This window comes from Protopterus annectens, chromosome 4.part0 (genome assembly GCF_019279795.1).
Source record: "Protopterus annectens isolate FY-2018-M chromosome 4.part0, PAN1.0, whole genome shotgun sequence".
Lineage (NCBI taxonomy): Eukaryota > Metazoa > Chordata > Ceratodontiformes > Protopteridae > Protopterus > Protopterus annectens.
The window spans coordinates 189,049,531-189,076,666 of record NC_056733.1 but is presented as its reverse complement, the minus strand read 5'-3'; the positions used below and the strand labels follow the sequence as shown (position 1 = coordinate 189,076,666).

At 39.2% G+C, this 27,136-nt stretch overlaps 1 protein-coding gene across 2 annotated transcripts in view; it reads left to right on the top strand.

Annotated features, from left to right (window-relative positions):
- Positions 1-27,136, top strand: part of TMC8 (transmembrane channel like 8) — an 829,418-nt gene that overhangs the window by 158,131 nt on the left and 644,151 nt on the right. The window contains exons 2-4 of one of the 2 annotated variants that reach the window (XM_044068179.1): positions 4,113-4,214; positions 20,669-20,770; positions 26,612-26,713. In XM_044068179.1, the coding sequence (XP_043924114.1) occupies positions 4,118-4,214; positions 20,669-20,770; positions 26,612-26,713 (301 nt within the window). In that variant the 5' untranslated portion in view covers positions 4,113-4,117. The remainder of the gene's footprint in view (positions 1-4,112; positions 4,215-20,668; positions 20,771-26,611; positions 26,714-27,136) is intronic. The other variant, XM_044068180.1, reaches the window with a different exon arrangement.

The following is a 27,136-nucleotide window of genomic DNA, read 5'->3' as shown; positions in this document are numbered from 1 at the left end:
TGACTTTATCCAGGTTCTGCAGTTTCTTTTCACATCCTAAAGATATGCTATAGGTGAATTTGCATTCCTCTAAATTGCCTGCAGTTGTACATGAAGTTGCCACATGAGGAGATCTGTGCACAGCTTTATGTGACATATGGAACTGTGATAAACTAGTTGGTAACTATAAAGACTGGGTTGAAATATTAATGAGTACATGTGAGTTGGCTGTGCCAGGCTAGGCCTTGCTGAGGCCTTACACTATTGTGGGAGTGCTTAAGGAGGGAGTAATAATATCAATAAAGAAATGTCTGTGTACTGATGCAATATCTATAGAGGGTTTTAGAGGGAAGGAGTTTGGCTTGCCAGTCTTACAGGCTTGATTGATTTGGTATTAGACTGCTGTAATTATTTAGGGCTGTTGTTAAATGTGGGTTGCTGTTGGTGCAAATAGTTTCATTGCTAATTGTCAGTGGTTTGACTTTATTTCAGAGTTCTCTTTATTTATTCTTATTTTGAAGGGTTTTATCTTTGTGATACTATTTCATCACTGATCACAAGGTAGGACCCACTGAACTGCATGAGGATGAGATGAATGCAGGCAAACAGAAGGTTGTGGTACTAATGCAGAAGATGCAGTCATAGAATACTGAGGTTATCGTGGAACAAATCTGAAAACTGGAGAACAGTTGCTGAGACAGTATAAGGATATTTCTGAGTTTCAGATGCTACTCAATACTGAGGAAATGATCCAGTCTGCAATGCTTTAATACCTGAAGTTGTGCTAGTTTTAGCAGAAGACCTAATAAGCTGTAGTAGTTCAGAAAGCTGGATTTTGAGGTGTAATAATCAATGTCAATCTTTCAGGCTGTGTTAAACTTCCCTAGGACTATGAGTTTCAACCTTTTGTTGGTAGATAACCAGGAGAAGATGTCCTGGGAAATCTGTTTGGGATTGTAGTGATATAGAAAATTCCATGTACTATGTTGTTTCTAATAAGTTGATTTTATTGACAGCAAGGATGGAATTCCATTCATTACAGTTAAGGACTTACAGAGACTGCGGTGGTGGTGCTGCGGTAGCGTTGTCACCTCACAGTAAGACATTGTCCTGATCGATTCTCAGCTAGAGCGTCTTCTGTGTGGAGACATGCGTGAATGGGGGTACCTTCATTGAAGGTTGTGCGTCAGGGCCGGCAATTCGGCACGTAAAAACCTACTGCCAATCATTAGCGGACCGGAGTTCCACTGTGGCAACCCCTCACTGGGAAAAGCCGAAAGGCACAACAACAACAATGGTTAAGGACTTACAGGGGTGTAGGGTACAGGACAAGGACAAGGAGCTAGATTATGTCCACTTCAGCAGCTCAGTTATGGCCATGGTTACTTTACAGAAGCTTATAACCTTGTGGGAATATTTTTAGATATTTTAGGTAAGATTGTCTAAGGTTCTGTAACTGCTAAGAGGTTTGAAATGGTAAATCCATGCATATAAGTAACTTTGTTTCTCATGTTCTGTGAATGTATGCATAACTGTCTTAAGTCCTTTGCGGGAATGCCTTAGGGTCAGAAGGGGAAGAAGGAATGGCACTTGATGAGAAGATGTTATGTCAAGGTTAAAGTGTATGTCACCGCAGTTCAGTAAGAATTGTTTCAGAATATGGGTGCAAAGTTTGGCTATGAAATTTTTTTAAGCAGAATTTTACTACAGGCTTTATAGCATCACATAGACTGAATCTTTTTATGAAGTAACCAATACCATAGGTTAGAAAGGCTTGAGCACATTGGTGTTGGAAGGGGCTGTGAGATAACATCAGTAAAATTTGCTACGTAATCAACAATAGTTTTAAACCTTTTAGGAAAGTTGTTTAAAGTGTTAAGCTATATGATGAGTTTATAAATTAGATATGTTAGTGTTCATAATTTATATACATATGTAAAGATTTACAGGATTTGTATTTATAGTAATAGAAACTGGTAGATTAACATAAATCATGGGAGTACAGCTTTAAGGCTCTAATTAATGATGAGTGAACTATTTAACATTTCACAAAGATGTGTATTTTTATTTTACTCTCACTTAAATGTTTTAGTTAATACAGCTGTAAGTCTTGGACTGTTATCTTTGCTTTGGTTAATACCTCTGCTAATTTGTTAAGTACATATTATCTTGGACTGTCATGATTGTTTTGATTAATAGCTCTGGTAGTTTGTTAATTACATATTATGTGTAACAGCAAACACCAGTTGAATAAAACAGTGCCAGGAGTTATAAAAAACGTTTATTCGCTCATGAAATTAAAAAAAACATTATTGTTATGCAGATCTGGTTCTGGCAACCAGGAAACAGGACTGTAACAATGCAGTTAGGGATAGAAACAGAATAAACACTGCATCATATAAATAGTTAGTCCATGGATATAGCACCATCTAATGTGTATTTGAATTCACAAGATATTACAACACCTTCCATCACTCCTTATAAATGCAAGACTCCAAATTAAGTGCCAGTATAAAATATCAAACTCCATTTTAATATGAGGAGTCTGAACTTCAGACAGATGCCTTTTTATGTGATGTTTCCTAAATAGTGCAGTGAGTACCTCCAACAATAACAGAATCAGTTTTTACCTCTGCACATAAGAATATATAAAACATATGGGGTAAAAATCAGGCATTATGGACATTCTTTCCCTGGTTTTCACATGCAGTCATAGTACATGGAGGCATGTGAGCACTCAGTACATGTCGCATTGTACACTGCCATTCAGGATTTCACTCCAGAGGCATGGCTCATGGTCCTTAATGATGGTGTACAAATGGTTTGATTTCCTTATAAATTGTATACAGGAGTGCATTGTACACAGTGTTGTACAATGTTGTTAGTCCATTACCCTCCCCCCACAACTGCAGTACTGGATTGTGTTGTATGGTAGAACAGCACAGCAGAAATGCTTTGCATACTTTTGTACTTAGATTTTTTCAGTGCTCATACGTTACTCATTTCTGTATACTGAGCAGTACACTAAAGTTACTCATTTCTATATACTGAGCAGTACACTAATGTTACTCATGTCTGTATACTGAGCAGTACACTAATGTTACTCATTTCTGTATACTGAGCAGTACACTAACGTTACTCTTTTCTGTATACTGAGCAGTACACTAACGTTACTCATTTCTGTATACTGAGCAGTACACTAATGTTACTCATTTCTGTATACTGAGCAGTACACTAAAGTTACTCATTTCTATATACTGAGCAGTACACTAATGTTACTCATGTCTGTATACTGGGCAGTACACTAATGTTACTCATTTCTGTATACTGAGCAGTACACTAACGTTACTCTTTTCTGTATACTGAGCAGTACACTAACGTTACTCATTTCTGTATACTGAGCAGTACACTAACGTTACTCATTTCTGTATACTGAGCAGTAAACTAATGTTACTCATTTCTGTATACTGAGCAGTAGACTAACGTTACTCATTTCTGTATACTGAACAGTACACTAACATTACTCGTTTCTGTATACTGAGCAGTAAACTAATGTTACTCATTTCTCTATACTGAGCAGTACACTAACGTTACTCTTTTCTGTATACTGAGCATTACACTAATAAGGAGAGGAGTTGCTGTGCAACTAAGTGCATGCAGTACCATGATATTTTACATAGTCAATGTCCTATAACTTAACTTTTTACAGCCTATCCAGTATTCTAATGGAGCTGCTTTGGGGAATCACATATAACTGCAGATAGGGGGATTATTTGGCTAAGTTTGGGGATTGGTGTAATGGTTAAGGTGTTAACCTTACAGGTGCATAGTCTGACAATCACCTTTGAAATGGAAATTGGCTAGGCTTAAAATAGTCCACAAGGGCTGCTAGCGTAGTACTCACTTATGATACTATATACATGGAGTACAATGCCTACACAATGGGGCAAGACACTGTGTACAGGTTGTTGTCACAATTAGTCTTTATGAATTGCTAGGGATTTGTTATGCAGGTTTACTTTGTACCAGCATTGCTCCACTGAACACCAATAATTAGGAACAGTGCCCTTATTAACAGTTAATTACTCTGATATTAACAGCCTTTAACTTTTGTTTCTTTTTTTCTTTTTTAGTATTAATGGAAGAAGATGAAAAGCATACTGCAATGCAGGAAGAATATATGGAAGGTATTGAAGTTGATCCAGGAACAGTGCTAACCAATCTAGAATTAAAATGTAAGTATCAGCTGCTATATGGATAATTGTACAGTTATTGCTCACAGTTTCACCATCACTCTGGCAGCTTCCAGTGGCTTTCATTCACTCATCTTTTATTATGATACTTAATGACCTCTTCAGGGTCTGTAATATAAATGAGGGTGTATGTTGTTTGCTTGACTTTTTCTGCTGGCAAAATGAAGGAAAATTTAGATTAAGACTTAGAACATCATTATGATTTGAAAAGAAAACTGTACTATCCAAACATAAAGTTGAGGAGTATGAAATCTATTTGCTTTTTGAGTTCTTGAAGTTGTCAACATGAATAAATATGAATGCTTATTATGAGCAGAGAGAAAGAGTACAATGGCCAGAAGTCTAACAAGGAACCTAATATAAATGTTGCATACCTGTTATTCCTTATTTGAGGTTGAAACCCTAAGGCACAGACTGAATAAAAAGAAAACAGGGTGCATCAATGATGACACAGTCTCTTTTTTATCAAATCAGGCATGTTTCAGACACTCAGATGCTCTAAAGATTTACCTTTCTGAAACAAAGATTAATATTTTACCCAGTTTTACTGACAGTGCTTATTTATTCATTCAACAAAATTGCTATTTTGGAGCAATGAAAATGAAATTTAACTTTATTCTATTTTGATGTTGTCTGAACTTCAGTGTGTGCTTCAAACAGAATGGATAAATAGTTACCTTGTATATAAATTCATCCCTTGGTAATGTCTTTTTTCTTTACTCCTAGGGTGGCAGTGATTATTACAGTTTGTCTTGTGTTATTGTCCCAGTTGTTACACATGCTAAACAATCCATGTCCTTTGATGTGAGAACTTTAATTCCTTTGCTAATTTTGCATGTTCTAGCAGTTCTGTAGATTGTATAGTCTGGGAAAAATTGACCTGTTTGGTTGTGGTTTAGTACTAGCCCGGTTTTGCATACTGTAGTAATGTCTAGTTTATGGAAGTCAAGCCAGACAGCCTGTTGATATATTTTGTTTTACAAGCTTCTTATGTTTATCTTCATATGAGCAAGTCTGAGGCAGTTTGTTGAATTTCATTGTTGATCAGCCAAAGGTTTAGTATGAGACTGACAATTTTAGGCCCAGGATTAGGACAACTAGACTGTAGTTATGAAATGGTAGCTTTGTAGTGCATCGACTTAGAAACCCAGGGCTGAATGACCAGTGCATGTATATTTTTTCTTTTGGTAGAAATTAGGATTATGTGATTTTGCAATTGGGATACATTAATTGCTTTTATTGTTATAGTTTGGTGTGTCCCATTCAGTTAGCGCTTAATGTGTTCTACATCTTTAAGTGTGGATTGTCTGAGTTTGTGCAACCATAGAGTTATTAGCTTCTGAGGTGTGAGGTATAGGGGAGAGCCCCCACATTGAGGAGTATAAAATGATATATTATACATTTTACAGTGTTTGTGGGGAATGATGTTTTGTGTTTGGGCCAATTGAATGTTTATGCTGAATATACAATGTTTTGAGCCCTGACCCAGGAGGGTTAAATATTCAATTGTTGCAGATTGGAGTGAAATGCTTTTTGAGCCATTTAGTAAGAATGGTTGGATATGTGACAAGGCTTTGTGTTGTCTGGGCCATAAAGTGGCAGTGTAAAACAGTTAAGTGCCAATTAAGGAAGACTGGGAAAGAATTATGTAAAAACAGGAATTGAGCTGTAACAGTGTGCAACACTGTTAGCCTGTAGCTAAGCAAGAGAGAAGTCAGGTTTGTTAAGTCTGATTGCTGTCATCAAAACTTGACTAGTGGGAGAGAAGGTATGATGAAAGCCAATAGGAGGTGTGTGGGAGGAAGCACATGTCTGGGTGCATGATCTTTTATGAGTATTTAGAAAACAAGCAGAGATAGGCCACTACAGAGAAACATTTATTGACTAATAAAACAATAAAATGGCATAAAACCAGCACAGGCATAAAAACAAATATAAGCGCTTTCAGCTCACAGAGCCTTCATCAGATCCTGCATTACTGCCAGTACTCCTCCCCTTTAAAGCAAAGGGTAACCAATTAAAATTCATCTAGGAAGTCTGCGTCCTTTCATTAAAAAATGCATTTCTGCAAGTACCCCTCCCCTTTGAAGCAAAAAGCAGCCAATTAAAATTTAAATTAAAATTTTTATCTAGGAAGTCTCCTCCCTTTCAACAGTGGCTTCAAAGGAGTCATCCCATGCAATCCAGGGAGCCGATCAGCCTGCAAATCAGCAATCCATCGGCTCTCCAAAACCTCTGTTTTATTATATAAATCACCACCCTGAGGATTAACATATACTAATTCTAATGCAGTGAATATAAACTTCTGTTATACATTCTCTTGGATATGTTTATACAAAGCTCTGGTGTCAAATGCCACTGTGGTGACATGAAATTCTATCTTTGAACTGCCGATTAGTCTTAACCAACATAAGACCCATTACAGAGGGTGCAAGTAGCTACACAAATAATGTTTCTGGTGTTACAATTTGCATAGGTTTTTAGCTGATATAACCTTTTGGTTACGGGATGTCTAAAAGAATTACTACTGCTAACTGAATTACATGCCCCACATTTTCTAGAGGGAAAAGTCCCATTTGTCAAGGTTGTTTTCTTTGATGGAACCCCATCCTTATAACAAAGAAGTCTCTTCAAATTCATCTTATTTTTAAAACAAAACCTCAGAACTTCACCCACTATGTCCTTTATTTTGTCATCCATTGTTAGTATGCACCAATTCTTCTTAGTAATCTCACAAACCTGTGAGACATCACTGCTATATGTAAGCAGGCATCTTAGGCCACTTTTATTTTGCTGTTATCTTGCTGTGGGTGGCGACAGGTTGGTTCTGATGTAGTATTCTCTGAAAAGTAAGGCTGTCATCTTCTTCTTCTTCTTCTTCTTTTTCTTTCGGCTGTTCCCGTTAGGGGTTGCCACAGCAGATCATCTGTTTCCATTTCTTCCTGTCCTCTGCATCTTTCTCTGTCACACCAACCACCTGCATGTCTTCTCTCACCACATCCATAAACCTTAACTTAGGCCTTCCTCTTTTCCTGTTACCTGGCAGCTTCATCTTTAGGATCCTTTTCCCAATATACCAGGCATCCCTCCTCAGCACTTGTCTAAACCAATGTAATCTTGCCTCTCTGGCTTTGTCTCCGAACCGTCCAACCTGGGCTCACCCTCTAATATACTTATTCCTAATCCTGTCCACCCTCATCAAACCCAGTGCAAATCTTAACATCTTTAACTCTGCCACATCCAGCTCTGACTCCTGCCTTTTGTCAATGCCACTGTCTCCAACCCATATAACATAGCTGGTCTCGCTACCCTCTTGTAGACCTTCCCTTTCACTCTTACTGGTACTTGTCTCTCACAAATCACTCCTGACACTCTTCTCCACCCACTCCATCCTGCGTGTACTCTCTTCTTCACCTCTCTTTCACACTCGCCATTACTCTGAACTGTTGATCCCAAGTATTTAAACTCATCCACCTTCGCCAACTCTGCTCCCTGCATCCTCACCATTCCTCTATCCTCCCTCTCATTCACACACATATATTCTGTCTTAGTCCTGCTGACCTTCATTCCTCTCCTCTCTAGAGAATATCTCCACATCTCCAGTGTCTCCTCAACCTGCTCCCTACTCTCACTACAGATCACAATGTCATCTGCAAACATCATAGTCCACGGGGACACCTGTCTGATCTTGTCTGTCAACCTGTCCATCACAAATGCAAATAAGAAAGTGCTCAGAGCTGATCCTTGATGTAATCCCACCTCAACCTTAAATGCATCTGGCACTCCCACCACAGACCTCACCGCTGTCACACTACCCTCGTATATATCCTGTATTCTGTACCACTCTTACATACTTCTCTGCTATTCCCAACTTCCTCATACAATACCACAACTCCTCTCTGGGCACCCTGTCATATGCTTTCTCTAAGTCCACAAAGACACAATGCAACTCTTTCTGACCTTCTCTGTACATCTCCATCAACACTCTCAGAGCAAACATCACATCTGTAGTGCTCTTTCCTAGCATGAAACCATACTGCTGATCCCTAATCATTACCTCCCTTTTTAACGTAGCTTCCACTACACTTTCCCATAACTTCATGCTGTGACTGATCAGTTTTATCCCTCTGTAGTTATTACAGCTCTGCACATCACCCTTATTCTTAACAACTGGTACCAAAACACGTTTTCTCCACTCCTCAGGCATCCTCTCACTTTAAAAAATGTCATTAAAGACTCTGGTTAAAAATTCCACTGCCATTTCTCCTAAACACCCCCATGCTTCCACAGGTGTGTCATCTGACCAACAGCCTTTCCATTCTTCATCCTCTTCATAGCTATCCTTACTTCCTCCTTGCTAATCTGTTGCACTTCCTGATTCACTATACCCACATCATCCAACCTTCTCTCTCTCTCATTCTCTTCATTCATCAGCCCCTCAAAGTACTCTTTCCGTCTACTCAACACACTCTCCTCACTTATGAGTATGTTTCCCTCATTATCCTTTATCACCCTTAGCTGCTGCACATCTTTCCTAGCTCGGTACCTCTGTCTAGCCTAGTGGTACAGGTCCTTTTCTCCCCCTTAGTGCCCAACCTTTCATATAACACTTCATACGCCTTATACTTAGCCTTCACCACCTCTCTCTTTGCCATGCACCTCATCTCCTTATATTCCTGTCGACTTTCTTCATCCCTCTGACAATCCCACTTCTTCTTCACCAACCTCTTTCTCTGTATACTCTCCTGTACTTCCTCATTCCACTACCAGGTCTCCTGGTCCTCCTTCCTCTGTCCAGATGTCACACCAAGCACCTTTCAAACCATTTCCCTTACTAGCTGTGCTGTAATTACCCAGCTATTTGGTAACTCTTCACTCCCACCCCGTGCCTGTCTTACTCTTCCCTGAACTCCACCTCACAATCACCTTTTTTCATTTTCCACCATTTGATCCTTGGTGCTGCCCTCACACTCCTCCTTTTATTCTTGATCACCAACATCATCCCTGTTGGACCTCTTGTTGTCTATAACCATGAAAATGAAGACATTTTACTAACTTTTCAGTTTCCTTCACATATTCTTCTTCATCAGTACATAATCTGGAGGTTTGAAGTAACTGTCCCTTGATGACAAGTGGGTATACATGTGCAGAATGCATACTTGTCCTATGCAGAAGGTGGTTCTTCTAACTTTTTTGTATCCCTATATTAAATCTTCCTTGATCATCCAGTAGTAATGTTACATCTAGAAACTCAATTACTTGAGTGGCTCTATGGACATCAAATTCCAGAAAAGTGGTGGTATTTGCTATGTACTCAACAAAGCAAGAAAGTTCATTGTCACTGCCACACCACAAGAGAAAAATGTCATCAACAAATCATCCATAATAAACAATAGTGTCCCTCCATATATTATTGGCATTGAAAATATAGTCAGATTCCCATTGGGCCATCATAATATTGAAGTAGCAGTCCCCATTTCTGCCAAAAGTGCTCAGAGCCGTATAAACCAATGATGTGAAGTTGTTCAATCTCGCCGTTTGTTCTTTACACATGGGTTCAGAGCTGATCCATTGGCTCTGAGTCGGTCGCTTTCCAAGCTCAAGATATTTGAGTTAGCTCAAGGCACAATCCCTATCCCATGATGCTCTCCTACCAACCCTAGATCTAGTTTGCTGCTGCAACAGATCACACGATCTTCGGAGGAAGCTTGGGCCAGTAACCTTCTTTATTATTATATTTAAAGAATTTAAAATTTCATATTAGACTACCAGGGATCTGATATTTGTGAGACTTCTCATATTTCTTATAATTGTTGTTTAGTCAGTTGATTGAAAGTTATATTTTTGTCTTCTAATTTGGAACGGTTGCTCCTAGGCCTTTAGCCTTTCTTGAGTTGCATTTACTTGACAGGGCTCTGTCAAATTTAATTCGCTATCCTCTTATTTTTCTTAGAATTATTGTATTTGAATGTTTTTGTGTCACATTTTTCTCATAGTCATTGCAGTTCATGGATCTGAACTTTCTAAGGAGTTCTGTGGTTTTGATTTTTTGATATTGTTATCAGCGATCTGATATTTGTGTGTAATTGCACAAACGACCACAGAGGTTCCAAACACGGCAAATACAATATTTACTTTATTTATTTAACAAAAAAATTGTCTATTTAACAAAATATAATTAATTCATGTAATTTAACATTATAGACACTAGAGGGCATATATGCTCCGTGAATATAGGTATAAAAGACACTAATTATTTTGGTACCAATACACCTCTCATACATTTCTTAATTCTTAATTTTTAGTTTTTGTCTCTATAAAATGTTCAGTGGTTCTCGAGCATTTAATAAACACTACAACTAATAACTAAATTAGATATGAATTTTATAATTTTTTTAAAAAAAAATTTTGTATTTATTTATATATTTATATGTTTATTTATATATATATAATTATATATTTATACATTTTTAAAAAGGTTTTTATATAATAAACAAATGAAATAAAAGGTTATTAGGAAATGAAAGCACTTGGACACTTTAGGAAATCAAAGCACTCAAACACTTTGGAGATAGGCATTAATATTAATGAGATGGGTTAGGGGATCAATTAAACTGGAATGGAATAGATATCAATATTAATGAGATGTATAATGTGATTAGTTCATTTAAATTTTAAACAACGTTTTTACTGGAGCTTGGAAAATTGTTTTAACATGACTAATGTATTTAAACTAAAGGCAATTATGGTAATTTGTCTGAAGAAGTCCTTGGTTTAGGACGAAAACGCGTGTGATACATGTTGGTGAATAAAAAGCGTTAATGTGGATTTTCGTTTGCTCCTGGTTGAGCGAATAAACTTTTGTGGAGTTTAGTCCTTGGTCCTTGGCATTACTTTTCGATTTACTTTATTTAGGTTACATGAAATGGTAAGCGTTTTCACGGATATAAACTCCGCTTCATCAGACCATGTTTCTTGTGTGCACTGCTTGGGTCCACTACATTTACAAGAAGATTGCTCTATCTGCCATTCCTTCAGTGGAAGGGTTTTATTAGAGAGGTGAAAAAAATTGGTCGATAGAGGGCTGTTGAAGCCAGATTTCCAAGAAGCATTAGACAAGACTGACCAGACCTCCAGTCTTCGAAGGGGTCGAAGTCTTCTAAGGTGTCATCGGAGCACAAGTCTTCTGTTTTGAGCACCTCTGGGAGGACTCGGGCGCTGGCTCCACAGCTTTCGGAGCCGTGCACCAAAATCTTACCTTGGAGCCAAATCACTGTGTTGGAGCTGGTGTCGGAGCCGGTGTCGGAAGTTTTAAAGTCCCCGATCCTTAAGTTGGTGGCTTCTTTAGCTCCTTCGACCCATTCTTCCGGTACCCTTTCCGACATCGATGTGGACCACGTGGTGCAGAGACTTTTGGTGAATCCGGCCCTGGCCAAATTGCTTTGAGCTTCGACCCAGTTGGATTCGAAGCCTACAACCTGCCCCCCACGATTTCTGCTCCTCCTCCGAGGCCAGTTGAGCCTTTGGAGCCGGAAAGAGAGGATCTGATGGTGTTGGAACCCTCGGAGTCGAGGCCTGTTCCAGTGCCCTTGGCTCCATTGACCTTGACTTCTTTGGTTCCGATTGAAGAGTCTCAGAGCTGGCACTCTCTCGCTGGTTCTGGGGGGGAGAGAGTTGAACCGACATTTTGGTTCCGACTCTCCCTTTTGGGGCTTTGGTGCAGATGAGCTCAGTTACGTCCTCCAGTTCAGAGCCTGTGGTCTTGGCCCCTGGGAGGTTGCCTTCTTCTTCAGAACTAGCGGACTCCTTGGGTCAGGAAACCGGTGCCTTCGATGCCATGCGGAAGGTCATGTCTGCTAAGACCCTTACCTCTTTGGATCTTTCCTCTTCCTCCCCTAAAGGGCTGTGTTCTGTCCCTACACCACAGGTCTCCAACAAGCGTTGAGACCCAGAGCCTCAGGTAACCCCATTGGGTGACCCCTGCTTGACTGAGACTTCACCAGACGCCCTCACTGATGAAGTCCCCAGAAAAAGACTGTGCAAGAGGAGGCATTTAGATTCCCCTCAGGAATCCTTAACATCAGACACTGACTTAGAGGAATCAGAAGGGTCTCCACAGTCCTCCTCTAAGGATGTCTCATTTGCAGACATTCTGGAAATATTAAGGCAGAGCGGTGACTGGCAGTCCCTTACCCCTACTGAGGATGAGTTGGTGCTCCTGAAGGCCTTTGGATCTCAACCTTCCACCTCCTGGGTTACTCCACCCTTTGACAAATTAATGGACTTGGTCGCTCGAAGGGCGTGGGAGTCTTCTGATTCTATGGAACCAGTCCTTCGGAGGCCCAACTAATTTATCACCTCGCCCCAAGGCAGGTCTTTTCTTATGAAGGGAGTCCCCGTTGATGCCATGGTGGTGGTGGCAGCCACCAAGAAAGAGATGTCAGAAACCTCTTCTTCTGTTCATCCTCCTAATAAAGACTCTAGGACTATGGACAGATGGGAAACGCATCTTTAGTTCTGTGACATTTGCAATGAGATCGACCCACTTTACCCATCTTCAACGAGATCTCCTCAAAGAGCTTGGAGATACTCTACAGGGCAAAACAGATGATGCTGTTTCAGAGAAAGTAACGGCACAGCTTAACACCCTTAATTCTATCGTGAACTCATCCATGCGGCTTATTTCTTATGCAGCCGATGGATCGAAACGGGCAGCAGGTTCAGCAATAGCTCTGTGGAGACAGTCCTGGATGCGCTTATGCTCCTTTGTGGAAGCCTTCAAGTCTTCCTTTGTTAATACCCCATTTGATGGCTCTTCCTTGTTTGGGCCTAAAGTCAAGGAGACACTCACTAGGTGTTAGCAGGAAGGAAAGACTATCTGCCATATGAGTCTGTTTTTCCACCCCCACTAGACCATACCCCAAAGGGCAGAAAGGTGGAAAAATGTGGTTCTGAAAGTCCCAAGGAGCTTTCCAGAACACACATAGTGAACCCCCCTCCAGGGGCAGAGGAGGGGGGGGTATAATGGTAGATGCCACCCAGGTGGCAGAGAGGGGTCCGCAGAACCAGGGTAACAGCGAGCAGTTCCTTGACAAGCCCTATCAGCACTCCTGAGAGGAGGCCCAACTGTCCTGCTCTGGAGGCAGTTGGGGGTCGCTTAGCTTTATACCCTGACGCCTGGCTAGGAATTACATCAGATTCTTGGGTAAAAAGCCTAATTACCAGAGGTTACATCATTCCTTTTTCAGAATCCCCTTCCATTCGTACAAGAATCCCAGACATTCCACCCAGTCTGCAGAATCTAGCAACCATAGAAATTCAAAGGCTGCTAAAAAAAAAGAGTCATCCAGCCAGTCCCGGTGGACCAGATAGGATCCGTAACTTACTCCAGGTTCTTTTTAGTTCCAAAGAAAACAGGGGACTGAAGGCCCATCTTAGACCTCAGCAAACTAAATACCTTTGTCAAAAAGGAAAAGTTCCGGATAGTCATGCTTCAATCGATACTTCCATTTCTCGAAACGGGCGATTGGATGTGCTCTATAGATCTTAAGGATGTGTACTACCACATCAAAATGGCCAGGCCATCCAGAGATCACTTGTGTTTCCGGCTGGGGGCCAGTCACTACCAATTCCAGTCTTTGGTCTCACCACAGCCCCCAGAGTGTTCACCAAATGTATGGCAGTGGTCAAGATTCCGGGTGTTTCCATATCTCGACGACTGGCTCCTGACCGCCACCACCAGGCATCAACTAATTTGCGCCAGAGATTGCACTAGCAACCTGTGTTCCAGGTTGGGCATAACCTTAAATTACAAAAAATCTGCTTTATTGCTGTTGCAGCATATTTCCTTTATAGGAGCAGATCTAGACACCACCACCTCCCTGGTCAGATTGCCTCTAGAAAGAGTAATATCTTTGCGAAGTCAAGTGTCCCAGTTGTTAATGGAAAGGAGAGTTCCGGCATTCCAGGCTCTGAAGCTGTTAGGCACCATGGCAGCTACACTCATAGCAGTTCCTCTGTGATGAATGCACATGAGGATACTCCAATGGCTATTATTCACACAGTGGTCTTATCAACAGCTTCCAATGTCACACAAAATTATTCTGACAAATGCTTGCAAGAAGGACCTTCTTTGGTGGTTGAACAGCTACCAAGTTACTGTAGGTCGCCCATTTATACTTCCCCCTCCCACAGCCACACTGACCACGGATGCTTCCCTGATAAGGTGGGGGGGGGGGCTATTTCAGGGAAGAACTGTCCGGGGCACTTGGTCAGACATGGAATCCCATTTGCACATCAATGTCTTAGAGTTGAGAGCGGTGTTTCTAGCGTTGCAACACTTTCACAACTCTCTACCTCGAGAGACGATTGCAATACAGACAGACAACATGTCAGTAGTCTGGTACATCAACAAGCAAGGGGGAACCAAGTCTTACTCCTTATGCCGAGAGGCCCTGAGACTTTGGCAGTGGGCTGTATCCACTGGGCACTTTGTGATAGCAATGCACATACCCGGGTCATCCAACGTGATAGCGGACAAACTGACCAGAGCCATTCTGTTGCCCCACGAGTGGTGCCTCAAAGAACGAGTGGCGGAAAGAATATTCTGCAGATGGGGTCAGCCTTGCTGCGACCTTTTTTGCATCCCTTATGAATGCAAAATGCAGAAGCTACTTTGCCCTGTACCCCCCACTGGAGGACAGCCCAAGGGACTCAGTTGTACACAATTGGCCCTCGGGTCTTGTATATGCCTTCCCTCCAATCCCTCTAATTCCCAGATTCTTACAGAAAGCCAAAAGCCTGAGAAGGATTGTTATTCTAATTGCCCCATTTTGGTCTCGGCAGATATGGTTCCCCTTCCTACAGCAATACCAAGTGGAAGAACCTTGGGTTGTGGACCCAGTGCCAGACCTTCTGGCTCATTCGTTGGGAATTCTTCATCCCTCTCTTGTCTCCCTCAAACTGACAGCTTGGCTGCTCCACTTCCCAACCTAGCTAGGTCACATGATTTGTCTCCAGTGGTTGAACATATTTTAGTTTCCTCTCACAAAGTCTCCACCAGGAAACTTTATAATAGCAAATGGAGGTGATTTGTTCATTGGGCTTCTCAGCATGGTAATGATCCCTATGTTGTCCCTATTCATAGTATTCTGGAATTCTTGACTTTACTCTTTCACGATGGTGCTGCAGCTTCTACGATAAGGGTTCAATTAGCTACCATATCTAACTTCCATGTGGGATGCAGTGGCTCAAGCATTATGTCCCACAGATTATGTAAAGCCTTTTTGAAAGGGACTCATCACCTTAGGCCACCTATCAGACATCCTGTTACTCCCTGGAATCTGAATTTGGTGCTGTCTCAACTAATTCTTCCACCTTTTGAGCCTGCATCATCTTGTCCTTTCAAGTTCCTTTCTTGGAAGACAATTTTCCTAGTGGCTATTACTTCGGCTCATAGAGTTTCTGAACTACAAGCACTTTCTATCAGGCCCCCATATCTAGTCTTTCACCCCGACAGAGTGTCTTTAAGAACAAATCCTACCTTTCTTCCTAAAGTCTGCTGCGAGGCAAATTTGAACCAGTCTATTGACCTTCCTACTTTTTTCAGACATCATGCTAATAGAATGGAATACATGTTACATAAGCTTGATGTTCCCAGACAATTAAGGTTTTACTTAGACAGAACAAAAGAATTTAGGAAATCTGATCAACTATTCATTTCCTATGCAGACAATAAGAAAGGTTTGTCGGTATCCAAAGTTACATTGTCCAAATGGATTGCTGATTGTATAAAATTTGCATATTCTTCAGCTAAACAATCTTTAGAACGTGAGGTGAAAGCTTATTCTACCAGGGCTGTTTCTACATCTTTAGCCCACGCAACCCGTCTACCTTTGGACACCATTTGTGCAGCTGCTACTTGGTCCAAACCTCATATGTTTATCACTCATTACAAAGTGGACAGGGCCTCCAGGGACAGGGCTTCCTTTGGTTCCACCATTCTCAGGAATATACTCCCATGAGCCTCCCAGGATTAGGGTGCTTGGGACGCTACCCACGTGTAAAGAACAAACGGCGAGATTGAACAACTTCACATAAAGAAGTTATGTTCTTACCATAACGTTCCATGTGAGTTGTTCATCTTGCCTTTGTTCTTACACTCCCTCCCACCTTCCCCCTCCAGGTTATGGAAGAACAGGTATGACTGGTGGTCTGGTTGGTCTTGCTAATGTCCTTCTTTCCAACCAGATTATTGTTTAGCTATTGTAAATAGTTATGTACTTTGTACATTGTTAATAATTGGTTGCTTAGTGTGTTTTTTCTTGCTGGTTCGGCAAACTAGATCTGGAGTTGGTAGGAGAGCATCATGGGATAGGGACTGTGCCTCGAGCTAACTCAAAGATCTTGAGCTTGGAAAGAGGCCGACAGACCATGTGTAAAGAACAAAGGCAAGATGAGCAACTCGCATGGAACGTTATGGTAAGAATATAACTTCTTTTTATTACCAAGTATAATATCCAAAAGTAGATACACCTGTAGAGCAGTGTTGCCATCTAGAACATCACTCTGTCTTAAAATTTCCTTAGCAGCTGCAATGCCATAGTCATTAGGGATTACTGTAAATAGATTTTTAACATCCATGGTAACCATAATAAGATCCATGGTGTTGTTCAGTGTTTGCACACAACAATACAGAGCATCTAAAAACTGTGGTATCCCTTAGTACAGTAGCGGCTCTGGTTAAAACTTTCTTTAGTTGATGATCCACATAAATAGAAGCTGGTTCTGTAAGCTATCCACCCCTAGAGACAATTGGATGTACAGTTATACCTATCAGTCACTAGGGACAAGGAATCTGGATAAAGCCAAAAGTAATGGGGGGACAAAGGCCCAAAAATAGGGACAAATTTTATGTATTGCTCTTACAAACTTATAAATATGCTAGAGTAAAACGTTTTGTGTTGCCATGCATTTTCTGTAAGATATGAAGCCTGAAATTCAAATATCTGTCATTCAAAAACCACAGATTTTATGAGGAAAAAAACAAAAATATGAGGCAAAAATCTGGACATTCTGCAGAAATCTGGGTAGCTGAGAGGTATGCATACAATTCATCAGCAAAAGGGCATCATACAGGATAGATGTAATTATAAGAAATGGTTCTTAGTACAAAAAGGTAAGAAAGACACTATACATATAAATGAAATTATTTTTGTCTTGCACAGTTTTAGTTAAGCTATAAAGCTCTGCATTATCCAAGCTGTATCAAGCTATTTCTTACAGCCAGGCACTGGCCAGCAATATTCACATATAACCTTTAGATATGTGGTGTACACAGTTTTCATATGCATGTACTTTTTTGTTAAACGAGCAAAATTAGGTCCAGGCAAATTGTAGGCATTAAGGGGAATTTTCCATTTCAGCTCCTTCTTTTCAAGAATGGCATCATCAAAGGATCAGAGATTGGGAATTGGGAGCCAGTTGACCTGAGTGGACCCCAGCCCCTATTTACATGTTGAAGAACTGGAGCACCAAAAAAAAAAAAAAAAAAAAAAAGAAACAAACAAAAACTGTTCATCAATGTTGAGATTTGAAACCACTACTAACATATACTCACTGTGGAAGCAAATAGTACAATTAATTTAAGTAGCTACTATCTCAACCATGGCTCCTTAATACTACATTCATACACCAGTTCCAATTCTTCTGTCATACCAATTACATTCCTGTGGGCAGCCAACCTCGCAGTCCTGTTCCAGCTACAGTGCTGCTAAGGATACTGCAATACCTGATTGGCTAGAAAGTGGATATTTTAGATTATTGCTGACATCCTGTGACCAGGAATGTTTGCTCCTGGCCCTGCATTTTTCCTCACATCCATTCCTTCAGGTGGGAAAGAAGAGAATTTTTCCACCATGTCATATCCAACAAGTTTCCTAGTGCAGGACCCCCATGGGTTTTTGCTTTCTCTAACATCTCTGAGTGTTGCCGAAAGAAATTGTTCCACTCTGCCTGAGACAAACTGCTACTGCTGCAAATGTAGTTACAATCACAATTTCTTTGCAGAACTCCAATGTGCATGTATGTATTTATTTATTTACTTTAGTTAATTTGTTACGTCTGTTGCATACCTACCTTAAGCAAACACTCAGCAGACTATTTTCTGCTGGGATTCCACTTGTGGGAGTTTATTTATCTCTTTATTTATTTGAATTTGTTAACAAGGTATACCTCTAAACCTCTTAGCACAAGAATTTTGTTCAAAGTCAAAAGTAATGGGGATAAAAAGACACAAAATAGAGGACAGGTTTTAAATACTACACGTAGAATGTTAAGCTGCTAGAAATATAGGTTTTGTATTAGCCTATGATTTCTAAAGGATATAAAGACTGAAACTCAAATGTCTGTCATATTTAATTACTTCAATCCTTAATGATTTGATAGAAATAAAAAAGAATTTATCAGGAGGACACTAAAAATCGGACATTTTACAAAACTCTAAACAGTTGAATGATGTGAACAAGGGCAGAACACTGATCGCAGCTGACCATCTTCAGTCTTAACTGAGGGAAAACTGCAAAAATATAAGTTAGAATGTAACAATATAGATCACTGCAGTATAAAGAGATGCAATTAATAAAAGAGAATGCATTTCACTACAGACATTATATTAGCATTGAGCTCGTGGAGGTATACTTGGTGGATGAAATTATACTTGCCCATATACATCTCTAAGTAACTATCAGACAGATGACTAAGTATGTTACACATTAAGAGTTATAAGTACTGAAGGTTGGCCATCATATGAGGGACAGGAGAATATCACATTGTGACTTATACTATAAATAGTTAGAAACAACCACATTTATTGGATAAATAATCTAAACTCCATGACAAACATCAGCAGCAGTCTGAATAACTCATTTAGCAGATCTGGTTCTGGCAACCAGGAAACAGGACTGTAACAATACAGTTGGGGCTAGAAATGGACTAAGCACTGCATCTGATAAGTAGTCAGTCCATGAATATAGCACCATCTAATGTGTATTTGAATTCACAAGATATTGCAACACCTTCCATCACTCCTTATAAGTGCAAGACTACAAATTGTCAATATAAAATGTCAAACTGCATTTTAATGTGAGGAGTCTTAACCTTCAGACAGATGCCTTTTTATGTAATGTTTCCTAAATAGTGCAGTGAGTGCCACCAACAATAACCGAATCAGTCTTTACATCTGCACGTAAGAATATATAAAATGTATGGGGTAAAAATCAGGCATTATGGACATTGTCTTTCCCTGGTTTTCACAGGCAGTTATAGTACATGTAGGCATGTGAGCACTCGTTGTATTGTACACTGCCATTCAGGATTTCACTTCAGAGGCATGGCTCACGGTCCTTAATGATAATGTACAAATGTTTTGACTTTTTTATAAATTGTATACAGGAGTGCATTGTACACTGTGGTAGTACAATGTTATTAGTCCATTACCCCCCCCCCCTCCACCCCACCCACAACTACTGTACTGGACTGTGTTGTATGGTAGCACAGCAGGGATGCGTTGCATACTTTTGTAGCTAGATTTTTTCAGTGCTCTTACGTTACTCATTTCTGCATACTGCACAGTACATTAATGTTTCGCATTTCTGTATACTGAGCAGTACACTAACTTTACTCTATTCTGTATACTGAGCAGTACACTAACGTTACATGTTTCTGTGTACTGAGCAGTACACTAATGTTACTCATTTCTGTATACTGAGCAGTACACTAATGTTACTCATTTCTGTATCCTGAGCAGTACACTAATGTTACTCGTTTCTGTATACTGAGCAGTACACTAATGTTACTCATTTCTGTATACTGAGCAGTACACTAACGTTACTCTTTTCTGTATACTGAGCATTACACTAATAGGGAGAGGAGTTGCTGTTCAACTAAGTGCATACAGTACCATGATATTTTACATAGTCAATGTCCGATAACGTAACCTTTACAGCCTATCCAGTATTTTAATGGAGCTGCTTTGGGAAATCACATATAACTGCAGAAAGGGGATTATTTGTCTAGGTTTGGAGGTTGGTGTAATGGTTAAGGTGTTAACCTTACAGGTGCATAGTCTAACTCTCCCCTTTGAAAGGGAAATTGGCTAGGCTTAAAGTAGTCCACAAGGGCTGCTAGCCTAGTACTCACTTATGATACTATATACATGGAGTACAATGCCTACACAATGGGGCAAGACACTGTGTACAGGTTGTTGTCACAATTAGTCTTTATGAATTGCTAGGGATTTGTTATGCAGGTTTACTTTGTACCAGCATTGCTCCACTGAACACCAATAATTAGGAACAGTGCCCTTGTTAACAGTTAATTGCTCTGATATTAACAGCCTTTAACTTTTGTTTCTTTTTTTTTTTAATTACCTTTTTCAGTATTAATGGAGGAAGATGAAAAGCATACTGCAATGCAGGAAGAATATATGGAAGGTATTGAAGTTGATCCAGGAACAGTGCTAACCAATCTAGAATTAAAATGTAAGTATCAGCTGCTATATGGATAATTGTACAGTTATTGCTCACAGTTTCACCATCACTCTGGCAGCTTCCAGTGGCTTTCATTCACTCATCTTTTATTATGATACTTAATGACCTCTTCAGGGTCTGTAATATAAATGAGGGTGTATGTTGTTTGCTTGACTTTTCTGCTGGCAAAATGAAGGAAAATTTAGATTAAGACTTAGAACATCATTATGATTTGAAAAGAAAACTGCACTATCCAAACATAAAGTTGAGGTGTATGAAATGTATTTGCTTTTTGTGTTTTTGAAGTTGTCAACATGAATAAATATGAATGCTTATTATGAGCAGAGAGAAAGAGTACAATGGCCAGAAGTCTAATAAGGAATCTAATATAAATATTGCATACCTGTTAGTCCTTATTTGAGGTTGAAACCCCAAGGCACTGACTGAATAAAAAGAAAACAGGGTGCATCAGTGATAACACATTCTCTTTTTTATCAAATCTGGCATGTTTCAGACACTCAGATGCTCTAAAGATTTACCTTTCTGAAACAAAGATTAATATTTTACCCAGTTTTACTGACAGTGCTTATTTATTCATTCAACAAAATTGCTATTTTGGAGCAATGAAAATGAAATTTAACTTTATTCTGTTTTGATGTTGTCTGAACTTCAGTGTGTGTGCTTCATCAAACAGAATGGATAAATAGTTACCTTGTATATAAATTCATCCCTTGGTAATGTCTTTTTTCTTCAGTACTAGGGTGGCAGTGATTATTACAGTTTGTCTTGTGTTATTGTGCCAGTTGTTACACATGCTAAACAATCCATGTCCTTTGATGTGAGAACTTTAATTCCTTTGCTACTTTTGCATGTTCTGGCAGTTCTGTAGATTGTATAGTCTGAGAAAAATTGGCATGTTTGGTTGTGGTTTAGTACTAGCCCAGTTTTGGGTACTGTAGTAATGTCTAGTTTATGGAAGTCAAACCAGACAGCCTGTTGATATATTTTGTTTTACAAGCTTCTTATGTTTATCTTCATATGAGCAAGTCTGAGGCAGTTTGTTGAATTTCATTGTTGATCAGCCAGAGGTTTAGTATGAGACTGACAATTTTAGGCCCAAGGTTAGGGCAACTAGACTGTAGTTATGAAATGGTAGCTTTGTAGTGCATCGACTTAGAAACCCAGGGCTGAATGACCAGTGCATGTATATTTTTTTCTTTTGGTAGAAATTAGGATTCTGTGATTTTGCAATTGGGAAACATTAATTGCTTTTATTGTTATAGTTTGGTGTGTACCATTCAGTTAGCGCTTAATGTTCTCAATCACCCTTTTTCAGTTTCCACCATTTGATCCTTGGTGCTGCCGTCACACTTCTCCTCTTCTTCTTGATCACCAACATCATCCCTGTTGGACCTTTTGTTGTCTATAACCATGAAAATGAAGACATTTCACTAACTTTTCAGTTTCTTTCATATATACTTCTTCATCAGTGCATAATGTGGAGGTTTGAAGTAACTGTCCCTTGATGACAAGTGGGTATACATGTGCAGAATGCATACTTGTCCTATGCAGAAGGTGGTTCTTCCAACAGTCCTTTTTATGTATCCCTATATTAAATCTTCCTTGATCATCCAATAGTAATGTTACATCTAGAAACTCAATTACTTCAGTGGATCTGTGGACATCAAATTCCAAAAAAGTGGTGGTATTTGCTATGTACTCAATAAAGCAAGAAAGTTCATTATCACTGCCACACCACAAGAGAAAAATGTCATCAACAAATTATCCATAATAAACAATAGTGTTCCTCCATATATTCTTGGCATTGAAAATATAGTCAGATTCTCATTGGGCCATCATAATATTGGAGTAACAGTCCCCATTTCTGCCAATAGTGCTCACAGCCATATAAACCGATGTTATTACCAAGTATAATATCCAAAAGTTGATACACCTGTAGAGCAGTTTTGCCATCTAGAACATCACTCTGTCTTAAAAGTTCCTTAGTAGCTGCAATGCCATGGTCATTAGGCATTACTGTAAATAGACTTTTTACGTCCATGGTAACCATAATAAGATCCATGGTGTTGTTCAGTGTTTGCACACAACAATACAGAGCATCTAAAAACTGTGGTGTCCCTTAGTACAGTAGCGGCTCTGGTTAAAACTTTCTTTAGTTGATGATCCACATAAATAGAAGCTGGTTCTGTAAGCTATCCACCCCTAGAGACAATTGGATGTACAGTTATACCTATCAGTCACTAGGGACAAGGAATCTGGATAAAGCCAAAAGTAATGGGGGGACAAAGGCCCAAAAATAGGGACAAATGTTATGTATTGCTCTTACAAACTTATAAATATGCTAGAGTAAAACGTTTTGTGTTGCCATGCATTTTCTGTAAGATATGAAGCCTGAAATTCAAATATCTGTCATTCAAAAACCACAGATTTTATGAGGAAAAAAACAAAAATATGAGGCAACAATCTGGACATTCTGCAGAAATCTGGGTAGCTGAGAGGTATGCATACAATTCATCAGCAAAAGGGCATCATACAGGATAGATGTAATTATAAGAAATGGTTCTTAGTACAAAAAGGTAAGAAAGACACTATACATATAAATGAAATTATTTTTGTCTTGCACAGTTTTAGTTAAGCTATAAAGCTCTGCATTATCCAAGCTGTATCAAGCTATTTCTTACAGCCAGGCACTGGCCAGCAATATTCACATATAACCTTTAGATATGTGGTGTACACAGTTTTCATATGCATGTACTTTTTTGTTAAACGAGCAAAATTAGGTCCAGGCAAATTGTAGGCATTAAGGGGAATTTTCCATTTCAGCTCCTTCTTTTCAAGAATGGCATCATCAAAGGATCAGAGATTGGGAATTGGGAGCCAGTTGACCTGAGTGGACCCCAGCCCCTATTTACATGTTGAAGAACTGGAGCACCAAAAAAAAAAAAAAAAAAAGAAACAAACAAAAACTGTTCATCAATGTTGAGATTTGAAACCACTACTAACATATACTCACTGTGGAAGCAAATAGTACAATTAATTTAAGTAGCTACTATCTCAACCATGGCTCCTTAATACTACATTCATACACCAGTTCCAATTCTTCTGTCATACCAATTACATTCCTGTGGGCAGCCAACCTCGCAGTCCTGTTCCAGCTACAGTGCTGCTAAGGATACTGCAATACCTGATTGGCTAGAAAGTGGATATTTTAGATTATTGCTGACATCCTGTGACCAGGAATGTTTGCTCCTGGCCCTGCATTTTTCCTCACATCCATTCCTTCAGGTGGGAAAGAAGAGAATTTTTCCACCATGTCATATCCAACAAGTTTCCTAGTGCAGGACCCCCATGGGTTTTGCTTTCTCTAACATCTCTGAGTGTTGCCGAAAGAAATTGTTCCACTCTGCCTGAGACAAACTGCTACTGCTGCAAATGTAGTTACAATCACAATTTCTTTGCAGAACTCCAATGTGCATGTATGTATTTATTTATTTACTTTAGTTAATTTGTTACGTCTGTTGCATACCTACCTTAAGCAAACACTCAGCAGACTATTTTCTGCTGGGATTCCACTTGTGGGAGTTTATTTATCTCTTTATTTATTTGAATTTGTTAACAAGGTATACCTCTAAACCTCTTAGCACAAGAATTTTGTTCAAAGTCAAAAGTAATGGGGATAAAAAGACACAAAATAGAGGACAGGTTTTAAATACTACACGTAGAATGTTAAGCTGCTAGAAATATAGGTTTTGTATTAGCCTATGATTTCTAAAGGATATAAAGACTGAAACTCAAATGTCTGTCATATTTAATTACTTCAATCCTTAATGATTTGATAGAAATAAAAAAGAATTTATCAGGAGGACACTAAAAATCGGACATTTTACAAAACTCTAAACAGTTGAATGATGTGAACAAGGGCAGAACACTGATCGCAGCTGACCATCTTCAGTCTTAACTGAGGAAAACTGCAAAAATATAAGTTAGAATGTAACAATATAGATCACTGCAGTATAAAGAGATGCAATTAATAAAAGAGAATGCATTTCACTACAGACATTATATTAGCATTGAGCTCGTGGAGGTATACTTGGTGGATGAAATTATACTTGCACATATACATCTCTAAGTAACTATCAGACAGATGACTAAGTATGTTACACATTAAGAGTTATAAGTACTGAAGGTTGGCCATCATATGAGGGACAGGAGAATATCACATTGTGACTTATACTATAAATAGTTAGAAACAACCACATTTATTGGATAAATAATCTAAACTCCATGACAAACATCAGCAGCAGTCTGAATAACTCATTTAGCAGATCTGGTTCTGGCAACCAGGAAACAGGACTGTAACAATACAGTTGGGGCTAGAAATGGACTAAGCACTGCATCTGATAAGTAGTCAGTCCATGAATATAGCACCATCTAATGTGTATTTGAATTCACAAGATATTGCAACACCTTCCATCACTCCTTATAAGTGCAAGACTACAAATTGTCAATATAAAATGTCAAACTGCATTTTAATGTGAGGAGTCTTAACCTTCAGACAGATGCCTTTTTATGTAATGTTTCCTAAATAGTGCAGTGAGTGCCACCAACAATAACCGAATCAGTCTTTACATCTGCACGTAAGAATATATAAAATGTATGGGGTAAAAATCAGGCATTATGGACATTGTCTTTCCCCTGGTTTTCACAGGCAGTTATAGTACATGTAGGCATGTGAGCACTCGTTGTATTGTACACTGCCATTCAGGATTTCACTTCAGAGGCATGGCTCACGGTCCTTAATGATAATGTACAAATGTTTTGACTTTTTTATAAATTGTATACAGGAGTGCATTGTACACTGTGGTAGTACAATGTTATTAGTCCATTACCCCCCCCCCCTCCACCCCACCCACAACTACTGTACTGGACTGTGTTGTATGGTAGCACAGCAGGGATGCGTTGCATACTTTTGTAGCTAGATTTTTTCAGTGCTCTTACGTTACTCATTTCTGCATACTGCACAGTACATTAATGTTTCGCATTTCTGTATACTGAGCAGTACACTAACTTTACTCTATTCTGTATACTGAGCAGTACACTAACGTTACATGTTTCTGTGTACTGAGCAGTACACTAATGTTACTCATTTCTGTATACTGAGCAGTACACTAATGTTACTCATTTCTGTATCCTGAGCAGTACACTAATGTTACTCGTTTCTGTATACTGAGCAGTACACTAATGTTACTCATTTCTGTATACTGAGCAGTACACTAACGTTACTCTTTTCTGTATACTGAGCATTACACTAATAGGGAGAGGAGTTGCTGTTCAACTAAGTGCATACAGTACCATGATATTTTACATAGTCAATGTCCGATAACGTAACCTTTTACAGCCTATCCAGTATTTTAATGGAGCTGCTTTGGGAAATCACATATAACTGCAGAAAGGGGGATTATTTGTCTAGGTTTGGAGGTTGGTGTAATGGTTAAGGTGTTAACCTTACAGGTGCATAGTCTAACTCTCCCCTTTGAAAGGGAAATTGGCTAGGCTTAAAGTAGTCCACAAGGGCTGCTAGCCTAGTACTCACTTATGATACTATATACATGGAGTACAATGCCTACACAATGGGGCAAGACACTGTGTACAGGTTGTTGTCACAATTAGTCTTTATGAATTGCTAGGGATTTGTTATGCAGGTTTACTTTGTACCAGCATTGCTCCACTGAACACCAATAATTAGGAACAGTGCCCTTGTTAACAGTTAATTGCTCTGATATTAACAGCCTTTAACTTTTGTTTCTTTTTTTTTTTAATTACCTTTTTCAGTATTAATGGAGGAAGATGAAAAGCATACTGCAATGCAGGAAGAATATATGGAAGGTATTGAAGTTGATCCAGGAACAGTGCTAACCAATCTAGAATTAAAATGTAAGTATCAGCTGCTATATGGATAATTGTACAGTTATTGCTCACAGTTTCACCATCACTCTGGCAGCTTCCAGTGGCTTTCATTCACTCATCTTTTATTATGATACTTAATGACCTCTTCAGGGTCTGTAATATAAATGAGGGTGTATGTTGTTTGCTTGACTTTTTCTGCTGGCAAAATGAAGGAAAATTTAGATTAAGACTTAGAACATCATTATGATTTGAAAAGAAAACTGCACTATCCAAACATAAAGTTGAGGTGTATGAAATGTATTTGCTTTTTGTGTTTTTGAAGTTGTCAACATGAATAAATATGAATGCTTATTATGAGCAGAGAGAAAGAGTACAATGGCCAGAAGTCTAATAAGGAATCTAATATAAATATTGCATACCTGTTAGTCCTTATTTGAGGTTGAAACCCCA